Raw genomic sequence first — 22307 nt, forward strand, 5'->3', positions numbered from 1 at the left:
AAGTGTACTGGGAATGTGTGCACGAGCACTTGATAAGCATTCATAGCCCTGTTGGCTGGAGAGCACCCCCAGGGAGTGAATAGGTTGCGCAGTGCCCAAAAAGCATGAGGAAATTGCCAGCATAAGGTGGGTGTTAGCCCTTTAGTGCCCATCATACATGTGATAGTGAGGTGGACATGGGTATACCGTAGCTCAGTTAGACTGAATGATGGCCCTTTGAGTGTATGGTTATGTAGAGAAGATTGTGGCAGTCACCCTTGTGAGATAAAGGAGACTGTTCATCTGCTTCCTGCAAGGGATCCCACTATGTAGGTACCTACTAGGCATGCCGACCTCCTGTACGCCTTCAGCCCTTGTCTGAAGGGCTTGTTTCAGTCCTGAAAGGGGAAAAGGACTTTTCTGACCTGGCTAGGCTGGAGCCTTCTTGATGCAATATTTAAGCATGGGGCTGTCTAATGGTGCTTGCAGACATCTCCAGGAACTGGTGGGGACAATGTTCACCGTCTGTTCTGGAGTTCTTGGTTTGCAGCGAGGAGACAGCAGGAGCAGTAGCACACAAGATTTGGAATTTAGCTCACTCCAGAATCTGCTACTTATCAAATTAACCAAAGAGCAGGAGATCAGCCGAGAGTCAAACACTGTGGCAGATGTGATGCCAGTAGCCAGACGTTAACTCCAGAATGAAAAATCCCGGTTGAAGTTTGTGTTGCATGTTTGTAAGAATACGTCTCTTGTAAACTGCTATATCCTTATAATAAAGGGACGTGACAATTACAAACAGGTTATGGTTGTTTTTACTTAAACATTTTTGTGCTATTCTACAAGATAGAATGAGAGACATTTATTGTCTTGGGTGGGAAACACCTATTTACTGATAATCTTTATCAACAATTACACAGAGATAATGATAATTATAAATTGATTTGTGCTCAGGATCAGACTTAGGATAGATGGTAACTGTGGCCCAGATTTTTGACTCAAGGGTACTTGCAAGCTATTGGAATGCTAACACCTTTAGCAACTTTACAACTTTACAACTAACAACTTTATTACTTTTTTTTACCTCAATTAAGTGAAAATCCATATGTTTAAAAGTCAGATCTCATGCAATCAAATGCCATAACTCTAGTTCCAATAGAGCTCAGAGCCTGCACTCTATCTTGGTGTCCTTGGAGGAATTAATCTGCAGGAAGACAGCTGTATGATATCTATACAAGACCGGGACAAAGGAAACTTGCCGCTGAATACCTACCAGCTGAATTCTCTGTCTAGCCAATTTTACTTCCTGCTAAGGATTTCACCGGAACTGAAACTAATATTTATGGTTTTCTAACAAAAACTCACTTAAAAGCTGAAGTTAACATAAAGAAAGGAATTGTTGCTTTGCATTTATAATTTCTCAGCATGCTGAGTGGTGTTAATGTAGGGTTGATTTTTATATAGGATCAGATAATTGACCAAGCAATAAGATTGGGTGTAATGCCACTGCAAGGTCCGCAGGCAATGCCCAAAGAGGAGACACCATCAACCTGGACTTACATAGGGTTGGGGTCTTAGCTTGGCAGTCACATGTGATGGAATGAGAGTTCAGGAATGACAGGGCCGTGGTTGGAAAGGGTAAAGATACAATTGGGGGAAACTGTTATATAGCTGCCTTCAAAGTGAAAAATATGCCCCATGAGCAGGGACTCTCTTTAACAGGCTGCTCATGATGCTTGCCTCCTCTGTCATGGGTAAAATGCCTGCAGTGGCAGGAGAAGTTTCGAATGCCACAGCGTTACTGTAGAGAATACTGCCATGGAGCAGGCAGAACTGTGGAGTTGAGGAGCACCCCAATCTGACAGACCTCTCTCCTTTTAGGTGTACCTTTCCCTCCAAATTTTGTTTGCTGGAGGTGTGAGTTTCTAGACATAGGCCTGAGATGACAACAAGGACTGCAGGTAGTTGGGATTTTTTTATACCCTCACAGGATTTGGGCATCGCTGCCTGACCTAGCATTTTTTGCTTGTTCCTAGTTGCCTTTGAGAAGCTATTAGTCCCTTTGCTTTAGGTTGATCTACAATGCCATTACGGAAGAATTCCAAGACTTTGACCTAGTGACAGGGTAGTGAGTGGCTGAGAGGGGAATGTACAGATGGTGGTGTTCCCATGTATCTGCTGCCCTTGTTCTTTTAGATGGAAGTGTTTGTGGATTTGGAACATGCTATCTAATGATCTTGGGTGAATTTCTGCAGTGTATCTCATAGAGAGTGCATTCTGCTGCTATTGAGCATCAGTGGTAAAGGGAGTGGCTGCTTGTGGATGTGGTGCCAATCACACAGGCTGCTTTGTACTATATGCTCTCAAGCTTGTTGAATGTTGTTGGAGTTGCACCCATCCAGGCATGTGGGGAGTTTTCCATCACACTCCTGACTTGTGCCTTGTAGATGGTGCACAGGCTTCGGGGAGTCAGGAGGTGAGTTATTTGCTGCAGTATTCCTAGCCTCTGAACTGCTGTTGTAACCACTGTATTTATCTAGTGAGTCTAGTTGAGTTTCTGGTCAAGGGTAACCCTCCCCAAGATGTTAATTGTGGAGGATAATAGATTGTAAATGTAAATTATCAGGTGGGAATACACACCTCCATTTACTGACCCAGTTTTACACTTAAAAACCATCATTCCTCACTTCTCCGCCCGCCTCACATGCTCTATCCATGCTCCCATTCTCCTGTGCACATTCATATTCCCCCATGTACCCATTCCCAACCTCTCCAGTCTCCCCATATAACTGTAACCATTTTGAATACCACCATCTCCAAACCCTCTCTGTTTTCCAAATTACATTAGCCTGTGTTACTTAGCAATACTTAATAAAACAAAATGGAAACTTTATATAAACTTAGGGCTAAAATATAAGATATTAAACAGGGGTCTGGATTCTGAGATAAGACCACACTCCAATGGAAGACTGCATGTGGACTTGGCTCCTTTTGCACAGTGCTATTGGACAGCAATCCATATGTTGTATATTTAAAAGTTAGCACTCCAAGCACTTAGCCTTGCTCATTGGGAGAGAGAAATTGACAAATGAATGTGGAGGCCAGTGTGCTCAATGTGTAGCTCATGTCTTTGTTTCTATCTCTCTGATTTGTCCTTCTGCTAAGTAAACTCTCCATTGCCAATGCTGTTTTGAAGAATGTGCCTGATAAAGTATATAGTTGAGCCATTAATACATCATACTTTGTTACAGGTGCAAAAGAATTCAAATCTCAGTGATTTCTAATTCGCTACAGTTTCTTGATATGTCCACATACAGCAAGAGTCTTAAAAGAAAAAGCCAAGTGAATGATTATATATCACATCTGTGGTGTGTGAGCAATTCCAGAGGTGATCCATCAAAGAAAGTTTTAAAAATGAAGTTACTAAATCAGAAAAGTAAAATTCTTTAAAGCATGCATTTGGTTCAGAGACTAAAATTCACAGTCAGAACCTAATATTTAGATTCTGACATTCTGAATCTATAGAACCATAGAAAAGTTTTGGCACAGAAAGAGACCATTCTGGAAATTGTAATTGCGCCAGCTGAAGGAAACTAGCTGCCTTTTTGAATGCCACCTCCCAGCACCTTCCCTGTAGCCTTGCAGGTTATAGCCATTCATGTGCAGATCCAACTTCCCTTTAAATGAGTTGTGGATTTCTGCATCCACTACCAAACTAGGCAGTGAATCCCAGGCACCCATCACTCTATGAATGAAATTGTTTTTCCTCATGTCCTCTCAAATCCATTCACCTTAAATCTGTGTCCTTGGAGCGCTCCTCTGGGGGTGAGACAGGTCTTTACTGTCTATTTTATCTGAGCCCATCTCAATTTTATATGTCAGTTAAATCATCCTCAACCTCCTGTTCTATGGAAAGCAACCCCAGCCTATACAATCTTTCCTCATAGCTTCAGTTTTAATTCCTGGCAAAAAGGTGGCACTGTGTCTCAGTGGTTAGCACCATTGTCGCACAGCGCTAGGAACCTAGGTTCAATTCTGCCCTCAGTGTGGAGTCTGCACATTCTCCTCATGTCCGCGTGGGATTCCTCTGGGTGCTGTGGTTTCCTCCCACAGTCCAAAAATGCACAGGCTAGGTGGATTGGTCAAGCTAAATTGCCCGTAGCGTTCAGGGATGTGTAGATTAGGTGGGTTACAGGGGGATGGGTCTGGGTGGCATGCTGTGAGGGTCACTGTGGACCTGTTGGGCCGGAGGGCCTGTTTCCACACTGTAGGGATTCTATGATTCTTGTAAATCTCCCGTTTACTCTCTCCAGAGCATTATGACCTTTCTTAATGCAATGATCACAGCTATACATAAATTTCCAACAGTGGCCTAATCTTCATCTTATACCATTTCTGCATTATGTTCCAGATTTCTATTCTATACTTTCTCCAATGGAGGCAAGCTTTCTATGAGTTATTTTTAACAGCTTATCTACCTATCTTAAGGCTTCAAGGGCAGATGGATATGCTCTCTACAGTCTCTCCCATTTATTGTGTTTTCTGTAGCTTTATTTATCATGCCAAGATACAGTAGTCACACTAATCCAGATTGAACTCCATTGGTCAGTTTTTCACCCTTTCACCTCAATCTGGAGTTGACAGTTATCCTCTTCACTATGGACCACACAGCTAATTTTTGTGTCGTCTGCAAATTCTTAGAACTACTTTCAAATCCAAGTCATTAGCATAAAAGTGACAAACAGCAAGGAGCCAACACTGGGCACTGTGGAATAACACTGGAAACCACCTTCCATTCATTTAAATATTCATCGATCACTACCCTAAATTTTCTATCACTTAGACAATTTTGGATCCAACTTTCTACATTCCCTTCGTATCCAACATACTTTAACTTTTTCTTGACCAGTCTGCCGTGTTGAACCTGGGTAAATGCCTTGCTAAAATTCATGTAGATATCATCCACTGTACTTGTGTCATCAATCCGTCTTGTTACTTTCTCAAAAAATTCATTTGAGTTACTAAGACATGACCTTCCCTTAACAAAACCATGCTGACTATCCCAGATTATTCCATGCTTTCGGAGTGATCGTTTATCCTGTGTCTCAGAGTTAACTTTAGTAATTTGCACCATTGGAGGCAGACTGACCAGCCTGTAATTATTTCGACTATCCATTGCACCGTTTTAAAACAATGAAATACTACTGTAATGAGAAACTGTTCAATTTCTTTACAATCAGATTCCATAAGAACACATTGTTCACACAGTTTGCTGCTTCCATTACAATACAGGAGTAATATGTTCTGGTAATGATCCATTCTTCGTTATTGATATCTATCTAAGCTGTTGACCATTAATGACTGTTTACCATTGACAGGAATCATATGTTGTTAGTCAAAAACATCCGTCAGTTAATTAAATAATATGTTTATTCCGATGTGTCACAACAGTAGTTAGTAACTACCTGATGATTTCTACTTATTTAGACTTCATCCTGGAGACTTGAATCAGAATGTGCTGCTTCACATGACTGAGAAGCTGGGATATAAACATACTGAAGTGGTAAATACTGTGCTAGCAAACAGAGCCTCCCACATCCTTTCCATTTATTTTCTGCTCAACAAGAAATTGGATTACTATTTTAAAAGCATCCAAGTAAGTAATGATCTGAGCAGTGATTCTTTTTATGGGAAGTATGTTTAAGTTAAGAAGTATAAACTGGCCAGAAATATCTCACAATTATTTTAGTGTAAGACATAGCGTAGCTAGTTAATACAATAGATAACTGAACCACAGACTACATGGACTCAGTCTTGATCCACATTCTGCGCTGTGCAATCTCAGATGGGCCTTTGCATTTAACATCAGCAATTCAAGGTGGGAGGTCTTATGATAGAATGGGTAGCACCCCTGCCTCAAACACTTTCGGGTTCAAGTCCCAGTCTAGTACGTGATAAGCCAAGAAGGCACATTCTTTACACAGTCAAACAGGTTGAGTGTCCACTTGTAAATCCTTCCAAAATGCACCAATGCTGGGTGAGAAGAGCATCTGTCAGCACTATACACAGTTCTAAACTACAACACATGGGAAGGAATATGGAGCCACAGAGGTTCAGATTCCCTGAATGGAACTGTAACCCACTCCTACCACTTCAGGGATAAAAGAAAATTATCCAGAGTTTCCTGCTGTTGTCAGTTATCTAGTTACCTCAATGTGTTTGGATGCTGGTTAGATAAGGTTGAGCTATGATACGTCAGCAATACTTTTATCTGGATTCATGTGAAATAGGTAAAAAGAAAAATTTGCATTGTATATAGCACCTATCATGACTTTAGAGTGTCTTAATTGACCTTACACTGATGAAGTAATTTCAAAGTGTAGACACTATTGCAATGTAGAAAATGGAACAGCTAAATTGTGCACTGAAACACCCCTTAAATAACATAATGATATTGTCAGATATTCTGAGCAATTTCTGATAGCATTCTGAGGAAGGGTCACTGGACCCAAAATATTAACTCTGATTTCTCTCTTTAGATGTTGCCAGACCTTCTGAGCTTTTCCAGCAATTTCTGTTTTTGTTTCTGATTTCCAGCATCGACAGTTCTTTCGGTTTTTATTTTGCCAGATATTCTGTTTTAGTGATGGTAATTGGGGGCATAGTGATTACATCATATTCTCAGGTTATCATTCTAGAGTGTGGGTTTTATTTTATTTGATCATTCCTTAAATTCATTCATCAAAAGAAGTGTTCAAGATTGTAAACATTATCAACGTAACAGTCACCATGTAAACTTTTCCCTCTGTCCCTCCAGTTATGTTTATGTTAGAATAATGACAATTTGATAGCATCTCCTATGTGTGTTTTTTGGGTCATGTGGACACACTTCAGTGAAAACACCTGTAGTACCTTGTTTGTGCTTTTGCACTTGCAATTATTAACAATTAATTATTAACAGTATTTACAGTCTGTTTACAGATTGATAGTGATTGACTTTTTTTATAAGCATGCCTTTCCTTTTGCAATACATTATACTGTCGTGTTACTGTTAGTAAACCTTTAGAAAAGACAAACTGCTGGTGAATATGAGATTCTGCATAATCTCTTGTTCAAACAGCAAATCATGGTCATAGCTTTAAGGGAATTGGTTGGAAGGATAGTCAGATTCGTAGCCAGACAGTACAAAGTTGACTTAATTCATTTTCTGTTGAAGTTGTGAGACAAGAGAGTTGCTCTGTGACACTGATCACATCCCTACTCGCAGTTCTTAATGACTCTTACCTCAGCAGTTACTACCAAAGCCAAGAATCAACTGAAAGACTGAATAAAGGAAACCATTGAAATCATTCCAAGCTCTTGGCAACTTTTTTTCAACAAGGCCCTGAGACTGATTCATAATTAATGACACACAATTACTTTGTTGGTCTTAAATAGAGAATGTTTGAATACACTCTTTGAAAACAATGTTAATTCAATATACAAAATATTTACAACCACTCATTAGAATGGATTTGGACATTTTCATGGGTCTTGTACCAGCTGATCAGAACATCCTGGCACAGATCCAAGCAGATTATGCAATTTACATTGTTAACTAAACAGGTATTACAGGAAGATAGATTGTGTTGAAAAACTTGATAGCATTTTCAAGACACACTCATTGCTTTACTTTGCCTAACAAATGGAGGAAATCTTCTCCCAGTACTTTTATGTTAACTCTAACTATTTTCACTCTATTATAGAAACGAGACTTAGCAAATGGTATTTGCTACAAGAATCTGGTGCATCAGTCTGAAAAATATAGGCTCAAGGGAATACAGGAGGTACATTGTCTACAGGTTTATCTGTTCATTTTCTTTGCCCATGTTTATTTGCACAGGCGTACACAATTTACAGTTACATCAACATTTCTACTTTTGATTGAAGGTGTTAGTCTGGACTAAGCTACATCAAACAGAAAATACCGAACTTCGTTTTGATTTCATTAATCTACCACTTGAAAGCTATTACGTTTAGAATTCCTTAAACAGTTGTTTCAGTTTTGTTTTAGTTATATTGGAAAACCTCTTCTCAGCATTGCTGAGGCTGCCAGTGCTATGAATGACTGTGGGGAATAGAAAGCAGTCAAGCTGCATGGAGGCAGAGGAATGAGTGCCCCTTAATGTCCATCACTGACAAATTTGGATCGTCACCTGAAGTGCCTGTCAATGCTACACATGCAGCGTAGACAGCAACTGCAGTTCCATCAAATGTGACATTTTTTTCCCTCGAGACAATTTAACTGCTGGACATGCATATGGTCACAGAAATTTGAGGGTGCATACATGAGGATCAATGGTCGGCACAGCATCGTGGGCTGAAGGGCCTGTTCTGTGCTGTACTGTTCTATGTTCTATAATATGCTCAACTGCTTTTGTAGCTAAATCAGCAAAGAAAAAACATTTAATGTAATTTTTTGCTGAACTCGCATTATGTTGTCCATTTGGACAGAGTGCACCTCATGGATCTGACAAGTGTGATGAGGAAATAGAGTATCACTTTGCGTGTTTTTTTTAAGATTTCTTTTATAATGAATAAAATTATACCATGAAAATAAATAAAGGGATAGGTGATAAATTAAGAAAGTTAATAGGAGGCCGTTTGTAGGAATAAAAAGCATCATAAATTAGAATAGAGTGGATCTGTTAAGTAGCTGCACCTACAAGCATGATACCTAGTGTATGTACAGATGAATACAGTATTATATAGAACATAGAACAATACAGCGCAGAACAGGCCCTTCGGCCCTCAATGTTGCGCCGACCTGTGAACTAATCTAAGCCCCTCCCCGTACACTATCCCATATCTAATAAACTTGCCAGCAGTTTGAAACAGTATGGTGGTTAGCACTGCTGCCTCACAGTGCAGGGACCTGGGTTTGATCCCAGCCTTGGGCGATGGTCTACATGGAGTTTGCATGTTCTCCCAGTGTCTGTGTGGGTTTCCTCCCACAGTCCAAATGTGTGCAGGGTAGCTGGAGTGGCCATGCTAAATTGCCCACAGTGCCTAGAGATGTTTATGTTAGATGTGTTAGACATGGGAAATGTAGGGGAATGGAGCTACGTGGGATGATGTTCAGAGAGGTGGTGTAAACTTGTTGGGCCATGTCTGATATAGGTGGAGATTCAGTGATTTTGTTGTAAGTAGTAGTACCTCTTCCAATTGAATATGATTATGATGCCTTACTGCCTTGATGAAAGGCCTTTATAGTCAAACTGTATGACTCTGGTATGCAGTACTGTGCAGCTTTCCAATCTGATGTGACTTCTTTAAAGATTTTTGCTTCTCTAAGTTTTTACTTCCTAAAACTCTTGCTTTTCTCAGAGTACAACTGTTTCAAATATCAGACTTCTTGTCTCCAAACAGTTCTGTCAAAATTGATTATTTTTGCTTCATTTTCCTGTCATACTTTAGAAATCACTAGCTGGGCTGCTCAGTGCCTGGTAGCATGCCCATGTAATGCTCTGACCATTGAAATTACAAGGCTGGGATGATCTGATTAATATTTAAAAGGATGAACAAATCTATTGCAGGGTTACACCACATGATTGCCAGTAATTCCACTCCCGTGTTCTCACCATTGGTCACCCAGCATGTCCATTCCTATAGTTGGTCGCCTTCCCAAGGCAACAGGAAATTGAACAAATTCTTCTTTACCCAATCAAATGATCCATGACTGTCAGTCAAATTGTCTTTCTCATGCCTGCAACGAGTACTGTAACCAAGGGTCTAGGCCCGAAACGTCAGCTTTCCTGCTCCTGAGATGCTGCTTGGCCTACTGTGTTAATCCAACTCTACACCTTGTTATCTCTATTTTAAACCAAGGCAAACTTTTTAATGTTTCCTTGTTATTTTCTCTCCTGAGTAGTTCATAGTAACGTGCTCTGGAGAAAATTCCATTCTTGAATTCCCTTCCATGTTTCTGTTCTTAAATATTCTAGGACAGCCCACTTGGTTGGAAAACCTAATTGCTGTCTGCAAGATTTGCACTTTTGTCTCTCGCTGTCGAGGCACCAACCATAGTTGTGTCAGGCAATGTATATCTGTGGTTTCCAGGATGTTAATGCCATGAGGATACAGTAGAAAGGGCTGAGTGCCATAAAGAGACTTTTTGAAAAAAGGTGCTTACATAGCTCATAATTAATGGTTCTTTGTTGGTTTTGGAAACAATTCAACCCTTATTGTTTTGCCATGCAGTTTGTTCCATCCGTTGAGATGAAAAGTGTGCCCTCTATCAGCTTAGGTAAAATCATGGGTGCTTAGAGAAAGCTGTCTTTTACTCGCTTCACTGAATAGACTGACTCTTTTGTCCAGTCACCATCGCATTTGCCTGAAGCAGTTCAGTGAACAGTTTGCAGCTGCTCTTTACGCGGGGTATTTCTGTTCTTAAGCATTTGACCTGAAGATTAAACTCTTCCGTTTGCTCTGCAGTGTCCTGAAACATTTATGGGATTCCTCTAAAGAGCAGCTGTACTGTAGTTTCATGTTTCTGTGTTTTAAATCCCTTCTACAGTGCTTTAGACAAATATCCTAAAAGGAACTGTTTCAACTCTCCAGTTTTTCTTAATAGCTAAATTCACACTAAAATCAGGCACAATTGGGAGTGTGCTGAGACTGATGTAATTACCAACACACATGCTAATCTAGATAACTGGTACAGCCAGACCAACAGCTTTAGAAAAAAACTGACAGAGGCCCCAAAGAGCTGGCAATTTGAGAATGGCCCTGATTACAAGCCTATGACATTTCAAAATAAGTGCTTACACAGGATCGACCTTAACACTGGGTGCGATCAACATTCCTTCAATTGCATGGGAGAAGAATGAAACAAATTAAACGAAGACTTGAAAGGGAACTGCAGTTGTTGAAATGGATTCAGGGCTGTGTTCCTTTGGAAAATATTGAATTTTGCATTGAAAATGATGCATTCAAATTCATTTTATACTTTACAATTGATTGATTGATTGATGATCCTAAAGGAAAGAAATAACATCATAATATTCAAATTTTCAATCGAGAGCCAAAGCAGCATTTCACCAAAATTAAGCAACCATTTGTCAGCATTAATGCCTCATTCAGAGAAGCATTGTAATCCTGTGGTCTGAGTTCAGAGAGACTCTGCACCCTGTCCAACTCCCCTTTACTCAATTCTCTACTTCTCTAGCCCGTCCTGTTTATAAATGTCATCTCCACTCCCAAGTCTCTCATTAATTCATCATAATGCTTATATCCCTAAAATGAAAATGGTCAAGAGGAAGAAGAGGGCTTATGTTAGGATGAGATGTGAAGGCTCAGTTAGGGCACTTGAGGGCTACGAGAGGCTCTAAAGAGAGAGCTCAGAAGGGCAGGGAGGAGACATGAGAAGTTGTTGACGGATAGGATCAGGGTAAACCCTAAGGCTTTCTATAGGTATTTAAGGAATAAAAGAATGATGAAAGTAAGATTAGGCCCAATCAAGGATAGTAGTGGTAAGTTGTGTGTGGAGTCAGATGAGATAGGGGAAGCGCTAAATGAATATTTTTTAACAGTATTCACTCTAGAAAACGACAATTTTGTCAAGGAGAATACTGAGATACAAGCTACTAGACTAGGTGGGATTGAGGTTCACAAGGAAGAGGTATTAGAAATCCTTCAGAAGGTGAAGATAGATAAGTCCCCTGGCCGGATGGGATTTATCCTCTGATCCTCTGGGAAGCCAGGGAGGAGATTGCCGAGCCTTTGGCATTGATCTTTAACTTGTCATTGTCGACAGGAATAGTGCCAGATGACTGGAGGATAGCAAATGTTGTTCCCCTGTTCAAGAAGGGGAGTAGAGACAACCCTGGTAATTATAGACCAGTGAGCCTTACCTCAGTTGTTGGTGAAGTGTTGGAAAAGGTTACAAGGGATAGGATTTATAATCATCTAGCAAAGAATAAATTGATTAGGGATAGTCAGCACGGTTTTGTGAAGGGAAAGTCGTGCCTCACAAACCTTATTGATTCTTTGAGAAGGTGACCAAACAGGTAGATGAGAGTAAATCGGTTGATGTGGCGTATATGGATTTCAGCAAGGCGTTCGATAAGGTTCCCCACAATATGCTATTGTACAAAATGCGGAGGAATGGAATTGTGGGAGATATAGCAGTTTGGATAGGAAATTGGCTTGCTGGAAGAAGACAGAGGATGGTAGTTGATGGGAAATGTTCATCCTGGAGACCAGTTTCTAGTGGTGTACCGCAAGGTTCGGTGTTGGGTCCACTGCTGTTTGCCATTTTCATAAATGACCTGGATAAGGGCGTAGAAGGATGGGTTAGTAAATTTGCAGACGACGCTAAGGTCGGTGGAGTTGTGGATAGCGACGAAGGATGCTGTAGGTTGCAGAGAGACATAGATAAGCTGCAGAGCTGGGCTGAGAGGTGGCAAATGGATTTAATGCAGACAAGTGTGAGGTGTTGCACTTTGGTAGGAGTAACCGGAAGGCAAAGTACAGGGCTAATGGTAAGATTCTTAGCAGTGTAGATGAGCAGAGAGATCTCGGTGTCCATGTACACAGTTATATTGAAGCTGTACAAAACTCTGGTGCGGCTGCACTTGGAGTATTGTGTACAGTTCTGGTCACTGCATTATAAGAAGGATGTGGAAGCTTTGGAAAGGGTGCAGAGGAGATTTACTAGGATGTTGCCTGATATGGAGGGAAGGTCTTACGAGGAAAGGCTGAAGGACTTGAGGCTGTTTTCATGAGAGAGAAGAAGGTTGAGAGGTGACTGAATTGAAACATAGAAAATAATCAGAGAGTTAGATAGGGTGGATAGGGAGAGCCTTTTTCCTAGGATGGTGACGGCAAGCACGAGGGGGCATAGCTTTAAATTGAGGGGTGAAAGATATAGGACAGATATCAGTGGTAGTTTCTTTACTCAGAGAGTAGGAAGGGAATGGAACGCTTTGCCTGCAACGGTCGTAGATTCGCCAACTTTAGGTACATTTAAGTCGTCATTGGACGAGCATATGGATGTACATGGAACAGTGTAGGTGAGATGGGCTTGAGATCGGTATGACAGGTCGGCGCAACTTCGAGGGCCGAAGGGCCTGTACTGTGCTGTAATGTTCTATGTTCTATCACTCAACATCTGCTCAACATTACTATATCAATGTGAAAGTTGGAATATAAGCATGAAAACTAAACAGAAGAGTGTTTTCTGAAGCATACAATGGACATTAGTTGGATAACACACATTACGAACAGGGACATTTTGAGGGCACTAAATCCATGGGATTAATTTGATAGATGGTAAGAGCAGGAGCAAGAGCAGGCCATTTAATCCCTTGAGCCTGCTCCACCATTCAATATGATTGTGACTGATCAATGAACTCATTACCCTAATCCTGTCCTCCCCCACCATGAGGAATATCCTTCCTGCATCTAGTCCTGTTAGAATTTTTAAAGTTTCCATGAGATCCTTCCTCTTCTAAGCTTGAGGGAATATCATCCTAACCAACTCAATTTCTCCTCATGTGTCACTCCTGCCATCTTAGGAATCAATTTGGTAAACTTTCACTGCATTCTCTCTATAGCAAGAACATCCTTCCTCAGATAAGGAGACTAGAACTGCACAAAACGAAATGCAGCCTCACCAATGCCCTCTGTAATTGCAGTAAGACATCATTGTTCCTGAACTTGTGATAATGGGAGCTGCAGATGCTGGAGAATCCAAGATAACGAAGTATGGAGCTGGATGAACACAGCAGGCCAAGCAGCATCTCAGGAGCACAAAAGCTGACGTTTCAGGCCTAGACCCTTCATCAGAGAGTGGGATGGGGAGGGGGTTCTGGAATAAATAGGGAGAGAGGGGGAGGCAGACCAAAGATGAAGAGAAAGGAAGATAGGTTTAGAGGAGAGTATAGGTGGGGAGGTAGGGAGGGGATAGGTCAGCCCAGGGAAGAGGGACAGATCAAGGAGGTGGGATGAGGTAGCAGGTAGGAGATGGAGGTGCGGCTTGAGGTGGGAGGAAGGGATGGGTGAGAGGAAGAACGGGTGAGGGAAGCGGAGGCAGGCTGGGCTGGTTTTAGGATGCAGTGGAGGGAGGGTACGAGCTGGGCTGGTTTTGTGATGCAGTGGGGGGAGGGGAAGAACTGGGCTGGTTTTGGGATGCAGTGGGGGAAGGGGAGATTTTGAAGCTGGTGAAGTCCACATTGATACCATTGGGCTGCAGGGTTCCCAGGCGGAATATGAGTTGCTGTTCCTGCAACCTTCGGGTGGCATCATTGTGGCACTGCAGGAGGCCCATGATGGACATGTCATCTAAAGAATGGGAGGGGGAGTGGAAATGGTTTGCGACTGGGAGGTGCAGTTGTTTATTGCGAACCGAGCGGAGGTGTTCTGCAAAGTGGTCCCCAAGCCTCCGCTTGGTTTCCCCAATGTAGAGGAAGCCACACCGGGTACAATGGATACATTATACCACAGATGTGCAGGTGAACATCTGCTTAATATGGAAGATCATCTTGGGGCCTGGGATGGGGTTGAGGAAGGAGGTGTGTGGGCAAGTGTAGCACTTCCTGCGGTTGCAGGGGAGGTTGCCGGGTGTGTTGGGGTTGGAGGGGACTGTGGAGCGGACAAGGGAGTCACGGAGAGAGTGGTCTGTCCAGAAGGCAGACAAGGATGGGATGGAAAAATGGCTTGGGTGGTGGGGTCGGATTGTAGATGGCGGAAGTGTCGGAGGATGATGCGTTGTATCTGGAGGTTGGTGGGGTGATATGTGAGAACGAGGGGGATCCTCTTTGGGCGGTTGTGGCGGGGGCAGGGTGTGAGGGATGCATTGCGGGAAATGCGGGAGACGCAGTCAAAGGCGTTCTCGACTACTGCGGGGGGTAAGTTGCGGCCCTTGAAGAATGTGGACATCTGGGATGTGCGGGAGTGGAATGCCTCATCCTGGGACCAGATGCGGCGGAGGTGGAGGAATTGGGAATAGGGGATAGAATTTTTGCAGGAGGTTGGTTAGGAGGAGGTGTGTTCCAGGTAGCTGTGGGAGTCAGTGGGCTTGAAATGGACATCAGTTTCTAGCTGGTTACCTGAGATGGAGACTGAGATGTTCAGGAAGGTGAGGGATGTGTTGGAGATGGCCCAGGTGAACTTGAGGTTGGGGTGGAAGTTGTTGGTGAAGTGGATGAACTGTTCGAGCTCCTTTGGGGAGCAAGAGGCAGCACCGATACAGTCATCAATGTAACGGAGGAAGAGGTGGGTTTGGGGCCTGTGTAGGTGCAGAAGAGGGACTGTTCCACGTAAGCTACAAAGAGGCAGGCAAAGCTGGGGCCCATGCGGGTACCCATGGCCACCCCCTTTGTTTGCAGGAACAGCAACTCATATTCCGCTTGGGAACCCTGCAGCCCAATGGTATCAATGCAGACTTCACAAGCTTCAAAATCTCCCCTTCCCCCACTGCATCCCAAAACCAGCCCAGCTCGTCTCCTCCCTCCACTGCATCCCAAAACCAGCCCAGACTGCCTCCGCTTCTCTAACCCGTTCTTCCACTCACCCATCCCTTCCTCCCACCTCAAGCCACACCTCCATTTCCTACCTACTACCTCATCCCGCCTCCTTGACCTGTCCGTCTTCCCTGGACTGACCTATCCCCTCCCTACCTCCCCACCTATACTCTCCTCTCCACCTATCTTCTTTTCTCTCCATCTTCGGTTCGCCTCCCCCTCTCTCCCTATTTATTCCAGAACCCTCTCCCCATCCCCCTCTCTGATGAAGGGTCTAGGCCCGAAACGTCAGCTTTAGTGCTCCTGAGATGCTGCTTGGCCTGCTATGTTCATCCAGCTTCACACTTTGTTTTCATTGTTCCTGAACTTGAATCATTTTATCAAAGTTAACAAACAGTTTCTTTTTTCCTGCGTCTGCACCTGCACATTTACTTTCAGCAACTGGTGCATTCGGAGACATCTAAGTGTTCGTGAAAATTCCCTCCTCTCAATTTACAGCTATTCAAATACTAATCTGCCTCCCTGATTTTGCTATCAAAGTGAATAACTTCATGTTTATCCGCAATATACTATATCTGCCATGCATTTTTCCATTTACTCAGCCTGTCCACTACAACATCTCTGCATCCTTCCCACAGCTCACCCTCCCACCCTGCTTTGTGTCACCTGCAAATTTGGAGATATTACATTTAGCTCCCCATCTAAATTATTTACATTTATTGTGAAGAGACAACTAAAATCCTTTAACTCATACTACGGGAACCTCAAACAACTGGTTGTGAATGGTGACCTTAAGTTGAGCAAGAGGAAGACAATGAGAACATACACTGATAGCTAAAGAAGGAACTTAATCATAAGATTTTTTTTCGATTAGATTCCGTACAGTGTGGAAACAGGCTCTTCGGCCCAACAGGTCCACACTGCCCCTTGAAGCATCCCACCCAGACCCATCCCCCTATGACCCACACACCCCTGAACACTGTGGGCAACTTAGCATGGCCGATCCACCTAGTCTGCATATCTTTGGACTCTGGGAGGAAACCGAAGATTCAAGAATAAAATCACGATGTTAGCTGCAGAGACTGTGGAAGTAAAATTGGACTTGACACCCCACTCTTGCCTATGATCCAGGTCAAAGTTGAGCTTCTTTGCTTGATGCTGGAGTTAGCCGTCAGCAGTTCATAACGATTTCTTCCTGTTTTACTCCCACCGCCTGATATTGCATTGTAGTAAAATGCACAACCAGTTCTTTGATGGCAGCTGTAGTCAGTGTGGCTGATGTTCTTGCCATTCTGGGGCAATTTGCCCACAATGCAGCATTCCTGGGAGGATGTTAAGATGGGTCTCGGTCTGTGACCTTGGATTGCCTTTGTTGGACTGAAGTTTTTGGCGAATAAGTTGCATTTGAGTCTTTTTAGAACATAGAACATAGAACAGTACAGCACAGAACAGGCCCGTCAGCCCACAATGTTGTGCCGACCATTGATCCTCATGTATGCACCCTCAAATTTCTGTGACCATATGCATGTCCAGCAGTCTCTTAAATGACCCCAATGACCTTGCTTCCACAACTGCTGCTGGCAACGCATTCCATGCTCTCACAACTCTCTGTGTAAAGAACCCGCCTCTGACATCCCCTCTATACTTTCCACCAACCAGCTTAAAACTATGACCCCTTGTGCTAGCCACTTCTGCCCTGGGAAATAGTCTCTGGCTATCAACTCTATCTATGCCTCTCATTATCTTGTATACCTCAATTAGGTCCCTTCTCCTCCTCCTTTTCTCCAATGAAAAGAGACCGAGCTCAGTCAAGCTCTCTTCATAAGATAAGCCCTCCAGTCCAGGCAGCATCCTGGTAAACCTCCTCTGAACCCTCTCCAAAGCATCCACATCTTTCCTATAATAGGGCGACCAGAACTGGACGCAGTATTCCAAGTGCGGTCTAACCAAAGTTTTATAGAGCTGCAACAAGATCTCACGACTCTTAAACTCAATCCCCCTGTTAATGAAAGCCAAAACACCATATGCTTTCTTAACAACCCTGTCCACTTGGGTGGCCATTTTAAGGGATCTATGTATCTGCACACCAAGATCCCTCTGTTCCTCCACACTGCCAAGAATCCTATCCTTAATCCTGTACTCAGCTTTCAAATTCGACCTTCCAAAATGCATCACCTCGCATTTATCCAGGTTGAACTCCATCTGCCACCTCTCAGCCCATCTCTGCATCCTGTCAATGTCCCGCTGCAGCCTACAACAGCCCTCTATACTGTCAACGACACCTCCGACCTTTGTGTCGTCTGCAAACTTGCTGACCCATTCTTCAATCCCCTCATCCAAGTCATTAATAAAAATTACAAACAGTAGAGGCCCAAGGACAGAGCCCTGTGGAACCCCATTCACCACTGACTTCCAGGCAGAATATTTTCCTTCTACTACCACTCGCTGTCTTCTGTTGGCCAGCCAATTCTGTATCCAAGCAGCTAAGTTCCCCTGTATCCCATTCCTCCTGACCTTCTGAATGAGCCTACCATGGGGAACCTTATCAAATGCCTTACTGAAGTCCATATACACCACATCCACAGCTCGACCCTCATCAACTTTTCTAGTCACATCCTCAAAAAACTCGATAAGGTTTGTGAGGCATGACCTACCCCTCTCAAAGCCGTGTTGACTGTATTTGATCAAGCCATGCTCTTCGAGATGGTCATAAATCCTATCCCTCAGAATCCTTTCTAACACCTTGCAGACGACAGACGTGAGACTTACTGGTCTGTAATTGCCGGGGATTTCCCTATTTCCTTTCTTGAAGAGAGAAATTACATTTGCCTGTCTCCAGTCCTCAGGTACGACTCCAGTGGAGAGCGAGGATGCAAAGATCTTCGCAAGTGGCGAAGCAATTGCATTTCTCGCTTCCCAAAGCAGTCGAGGACAAATCTGGTCTGGGCCTGGCGACTTGTCAATCTTAATGTTTTTGTTAAGTAAACTGTTCTCATAGGAAAAATCTCCACAGTGCTTTTGTTTCAGACTTGTCGTGAAACTAGTTCTTCCAAATGTTACCTGGATAAACTGTTTTGTAAATATTTCTCTTGATTTACCCATAAACGGTAAATTAACATAATTGGACAGAGTATATCTTTTCATACCAATTGGTCTTTTCTATGCAATAATTTTAAAGTTGATAAGCCCTTTTTAATTGACAAATTGAAAATTTTGTGGCAGTGATAACATTAAAAATTGCTGTCTTTTGTGAAGTACACTCAGCTCCCATAGGACTGCCATCATACTTTTATGAAACAGCCATACTGTTATCTCAAGACAGCTGCCAAATAGCTGGACATTTTATCCTTGCCCAGCTATTCCTCACTGTGCTGCTTCTCTGATCTACATGTGACACAGAGTGTGTAGCCTCCACTCCATCATCTGTGCTCCATCATCTCCTGTACATTATATTCTTTTAATTTGTGTTCTCATTTGTCTGTATATTTTGCTATGTGCAGCCATCAATTATTAAACAGAACCACCTGTATACTTCATTTAATTTTACTTGTATTCATAATGTTTTAATATAAACGCTAAAATAATCACACATTTGTGTCTCTTCTATTTTCTTTCTTTTTTTCTGTTTCTTTGCTACTTCTTTTATGAATCCCTTGGGCAGTCTTCAGGATTCCATCAGTTGTAAAATTGAGGAATAGTTCAATGTGTAAAAACAATGCCAGTCAAGTTTAAGCATTGCTGCCATGCTGTTATATCCCCAGATCTCTGGTAACAGCAACTATTAAACTGCTGTAGAGTCCTGAACAAAAGAATATCTGCTGTGACCTTTAGAAATACATGCTGGTTGCACTATTCTAAGACCTTAAATATCTAAAAGTCTTACTTGGGGATGAGGAATATGGGGACATGTCCTCCACTAATGTATAATGTCCTGAAAAATTCATTTTCATTTAAGGGGATAATTTATATAACTTCACCTCGCAGGAAAAGAAGCCCAAGAATCCAGAAAGAGGAGTGGAGTTTTTTCAAAAACCATCTGTAAGAAAAGCAGAGAAAAGCTCTAAACCTTTAAACGCCGGTAAAGCTGTGCTGAAGGAGAAAAAAGTTCCCGATCCTGAGAGAGGTAAGACTATTGCAGATATCCATGAGATCATGACATACATGTTAAGTTATACATCCAGTCTCTGGTGATACAGACACAGGAAGATCTGGGCCGATAAACCAGGAGAAATTTAAGAGCCAGTGATAATGGGAACTGCAGATGCTGGAGAATCCAAGATAATAAAATGTGAAGCTGGATGAACACAGCAGGCCCAGCAGCATCTCAGGAGTACAAAAGCTGATGTTTCGGGCCTGGACCCTTCATCAGAGAGGGGGATGGGGTGAGGGTTCTGGAATAAATAGGGAGAGAGGGGGAGGCGGACCGAAGATGGAGAGAAAAGAAGATAGGTGGAGAGGAGAGTATAGGTGGGGAGGTAGGGAGGGGATAGGTCAGTCCAGGGAAGACGGACAGGTCAAGGAGGTGGAATGAGGTTAGTAGGTAGGAGATGGAGGTGTGGCTTGGGGTGGGAGGAAGGGATGGGTGAGAGGAAGAACAGGTGAGGGAGGCAGAGACAGGTTGGACTGGTTTTGGGATGCAGTGCGTGGAGGGGAAGAGCTGGGCTGGTTGTGTGGTGCAGTGGGGGGAGGGGACGAACTGGGCTGGTTTTGGGATGCGGTGGGGGAAGGGGAGATTTTGAAGCTGGTGAAGTCCACATTGATACTTCACTGCGAAGCCTCTTCCAGGGATGCCTAACCTGAAGAAGTTACCCTCCTCTCTCTGGACCAACCTCAGGGAATCTCTCTCCCATTGGTCCATCTTCGGTCCGCCACCCCCTCTCTCCCTATTTATTCCAGAACCCTCACCCCATCCCCCTCTCTGATGAAGGGTCTAGGCCCGAAACGTCAGCTTTTGTGCTCCTGAGATGCTGCTAGGCCTGCTGTGTTCATCCAGCCTCACATTTCATTATCTTGGATTCTCCAGCATCTGCAGTTCCCATTATCACTGGTACAATTTTAACCTCACTGCGAAGCCTCTTCCAGGGATGCCTAACCTGAAGAGGTTACCCTCCTCCCTCCGGACCAACCTCAGGGAATCTGTCTCCCATTGCTCCATCTTCGGTCTGCCTCCCCCTCTCTCCCTATTTATTCCAGAACCCTGACCCCATTCCCCTCTCTGATGAAGGGTCTAGGCCCGAAACGTCAGCTTTTGTGCTCCTGAGATGCTGCTGGGCCTGCTGTGTTCATCCAGCCTCTCATTTCATTATCCACATTGATACCATTGGGCTGCAGGGTTCCCAAGCGGAAAATGAGTTGCTCTTCCTGCAACCTTCGGGTGGCATCATTGTGGCACTGCAGGAGGCCCATGATGGACATGTCATCTAAAGAATGGGAGGGGGAATGGAAATGGTTTGCGACTGGGAGGTAGAGGAAGCCACACCGGGTACAATGGATGCAGTATACCACATTGGCAGATGTGCAGGTGAACCTCTGCTTAATATGGAAAGTCATCTTGGGGCCTGGGATGGGAGTGAGGGAGGAGGTGTGGGGGCAAGTGTAGCATTTCCTGCGGTTGCAGGGGAAGGTGCCGGGTGTGTTTGGGGTTGGAGGGCAGTGTGGAGCGAACAAGGAAGTCACGGAGAGGGTGGTCTCTCCGGAAAGCAGACAAGGGTGGGGATGGAAAAATGTCTTGGGTGGTGGGGTCGGATTGTAGATGGCGGAAGTGTCGGAGGATAATGCGTTGTATCCGGAGGTTGGTGGGGTGGTGTGTGAGAACGAGGGGGATCCTCTTTGGGCGGTTGTGGCGGGGGTGGGGTGTGAGGGATGTGTTGCGGGAAATGCGAGAGACGCGGTCAAGGGCGTTCTCGATCACTGTGGGGGGAATGTTGCGGTCCTTGAAGAACTTAGACATCTGGGATGTGCGGGAGTAGAATGCCTCATCGTGGGAGCAGATGCGGCGGAGGCGGAGGAATTGGGAATAGGGGATGGAATTTTTGCAGGAGGGTGGGTGGGAGGAGGTGTATTCTAGGTAGCTGTGGGAGTCGGTGGGCTTGAAATGGACATCAGTTACAAGCTGGTTGCCTGAGATGGAGACTGAGAGATCCAGGAAGGTGAGGGATGTGCTGGAGATGGCCCAGGTGAACTGAAGGTTGGGTGGAAGGTGTTGGTGAAGTGGATGAACTGTTCGAGCTCCTCTGGGGAGCAAGAGGCGGCGCCGATACAGTCATCAATGTAACGGAGAAAGAGGTGGGGTTTGGGGCCTGTGTAGGTGTGGAAGAGGGACTGTTCCACGTAACCTACAAAGAGGCAGGCAAAGCTGGGGCCCATATTTAAGAGCCAGTTGGACAAGCATGGACTAATAAAGGGGAACTAAGAATGATTTGTTTGTGTTGACGAACTTGATCTTATTTTTTGATGACATAACAAAGTAAGTGGATGAATGCAATGTATCTGTGCATAAACTTTCAAAAGTGTCTGATAAAGTACCATATATGAGGCATGTCTAGATAACAGAAGCCTAAGGAAGAGGGAATACAGATTGGATACAAAATTGCCTATGGGATAGCAATCAGAGAATGGTGGTCTAGGCCTGAAATGTCAGCTTTTGTGCTCCTGAGATGCTGCTTGGCCTGCTGTGTTCATCCAGCTCCACACTTTGTTATCTCGGATTGAACAGCATATGCAGTTCCTATTATCTCTGAGAGAATGGTGGTGAATGGCTGCATTTCAACTTCAGAGTTTGAGTTATAAGGTCTTTGGTGATTCTTGGTACATGTTGATTACCTG

The 22307-nt window shown here is 43.7% G+C and overlaps 1 protein-coding gene across 1 annotated transcript in view; it reads left to right on the forward strand.

Moving 5' to 3' along the window:
* The window catches only part of hunk (hormonally up-regulated Neu-associated kinase), a 72800-nt gene that overhangs the window by 43463 nt on the left and 7030 nt on the right, over positions 1-22307 (forward strand). The window contains exons 7-9 of the mRNA XM_059650026.1: positions 5467-5635; positions 7725-7805; positions 19467-19605. Coding sequence (XP_059506009.1) covers positions 5467-5635; positions 7725-7805; positions 19467-19605 — 389 coding nt within the window. The remainder of the gene's footprint in view (positions 1-5466; positions 5636-7724; positions 7806-19466; positions 19606-22307) is intronic.

This window comes from Stegostoma tigrinum, chromosome 12 (assembly GCF_030684315.1).
Source record: "Stegostoma tigrinum isolate sSteTig4 chromosome 12, sSteTig4.hap1, whole genome shotgun sequence".
In the NCBI taxonomy this organism is placed as follows: Eukaryota; Metazoa; Chordata; class Chondrichthyes; order Orectolobiformes; family Stegostomatidae; genus Stegostoma; species Stegostoma tigrinum.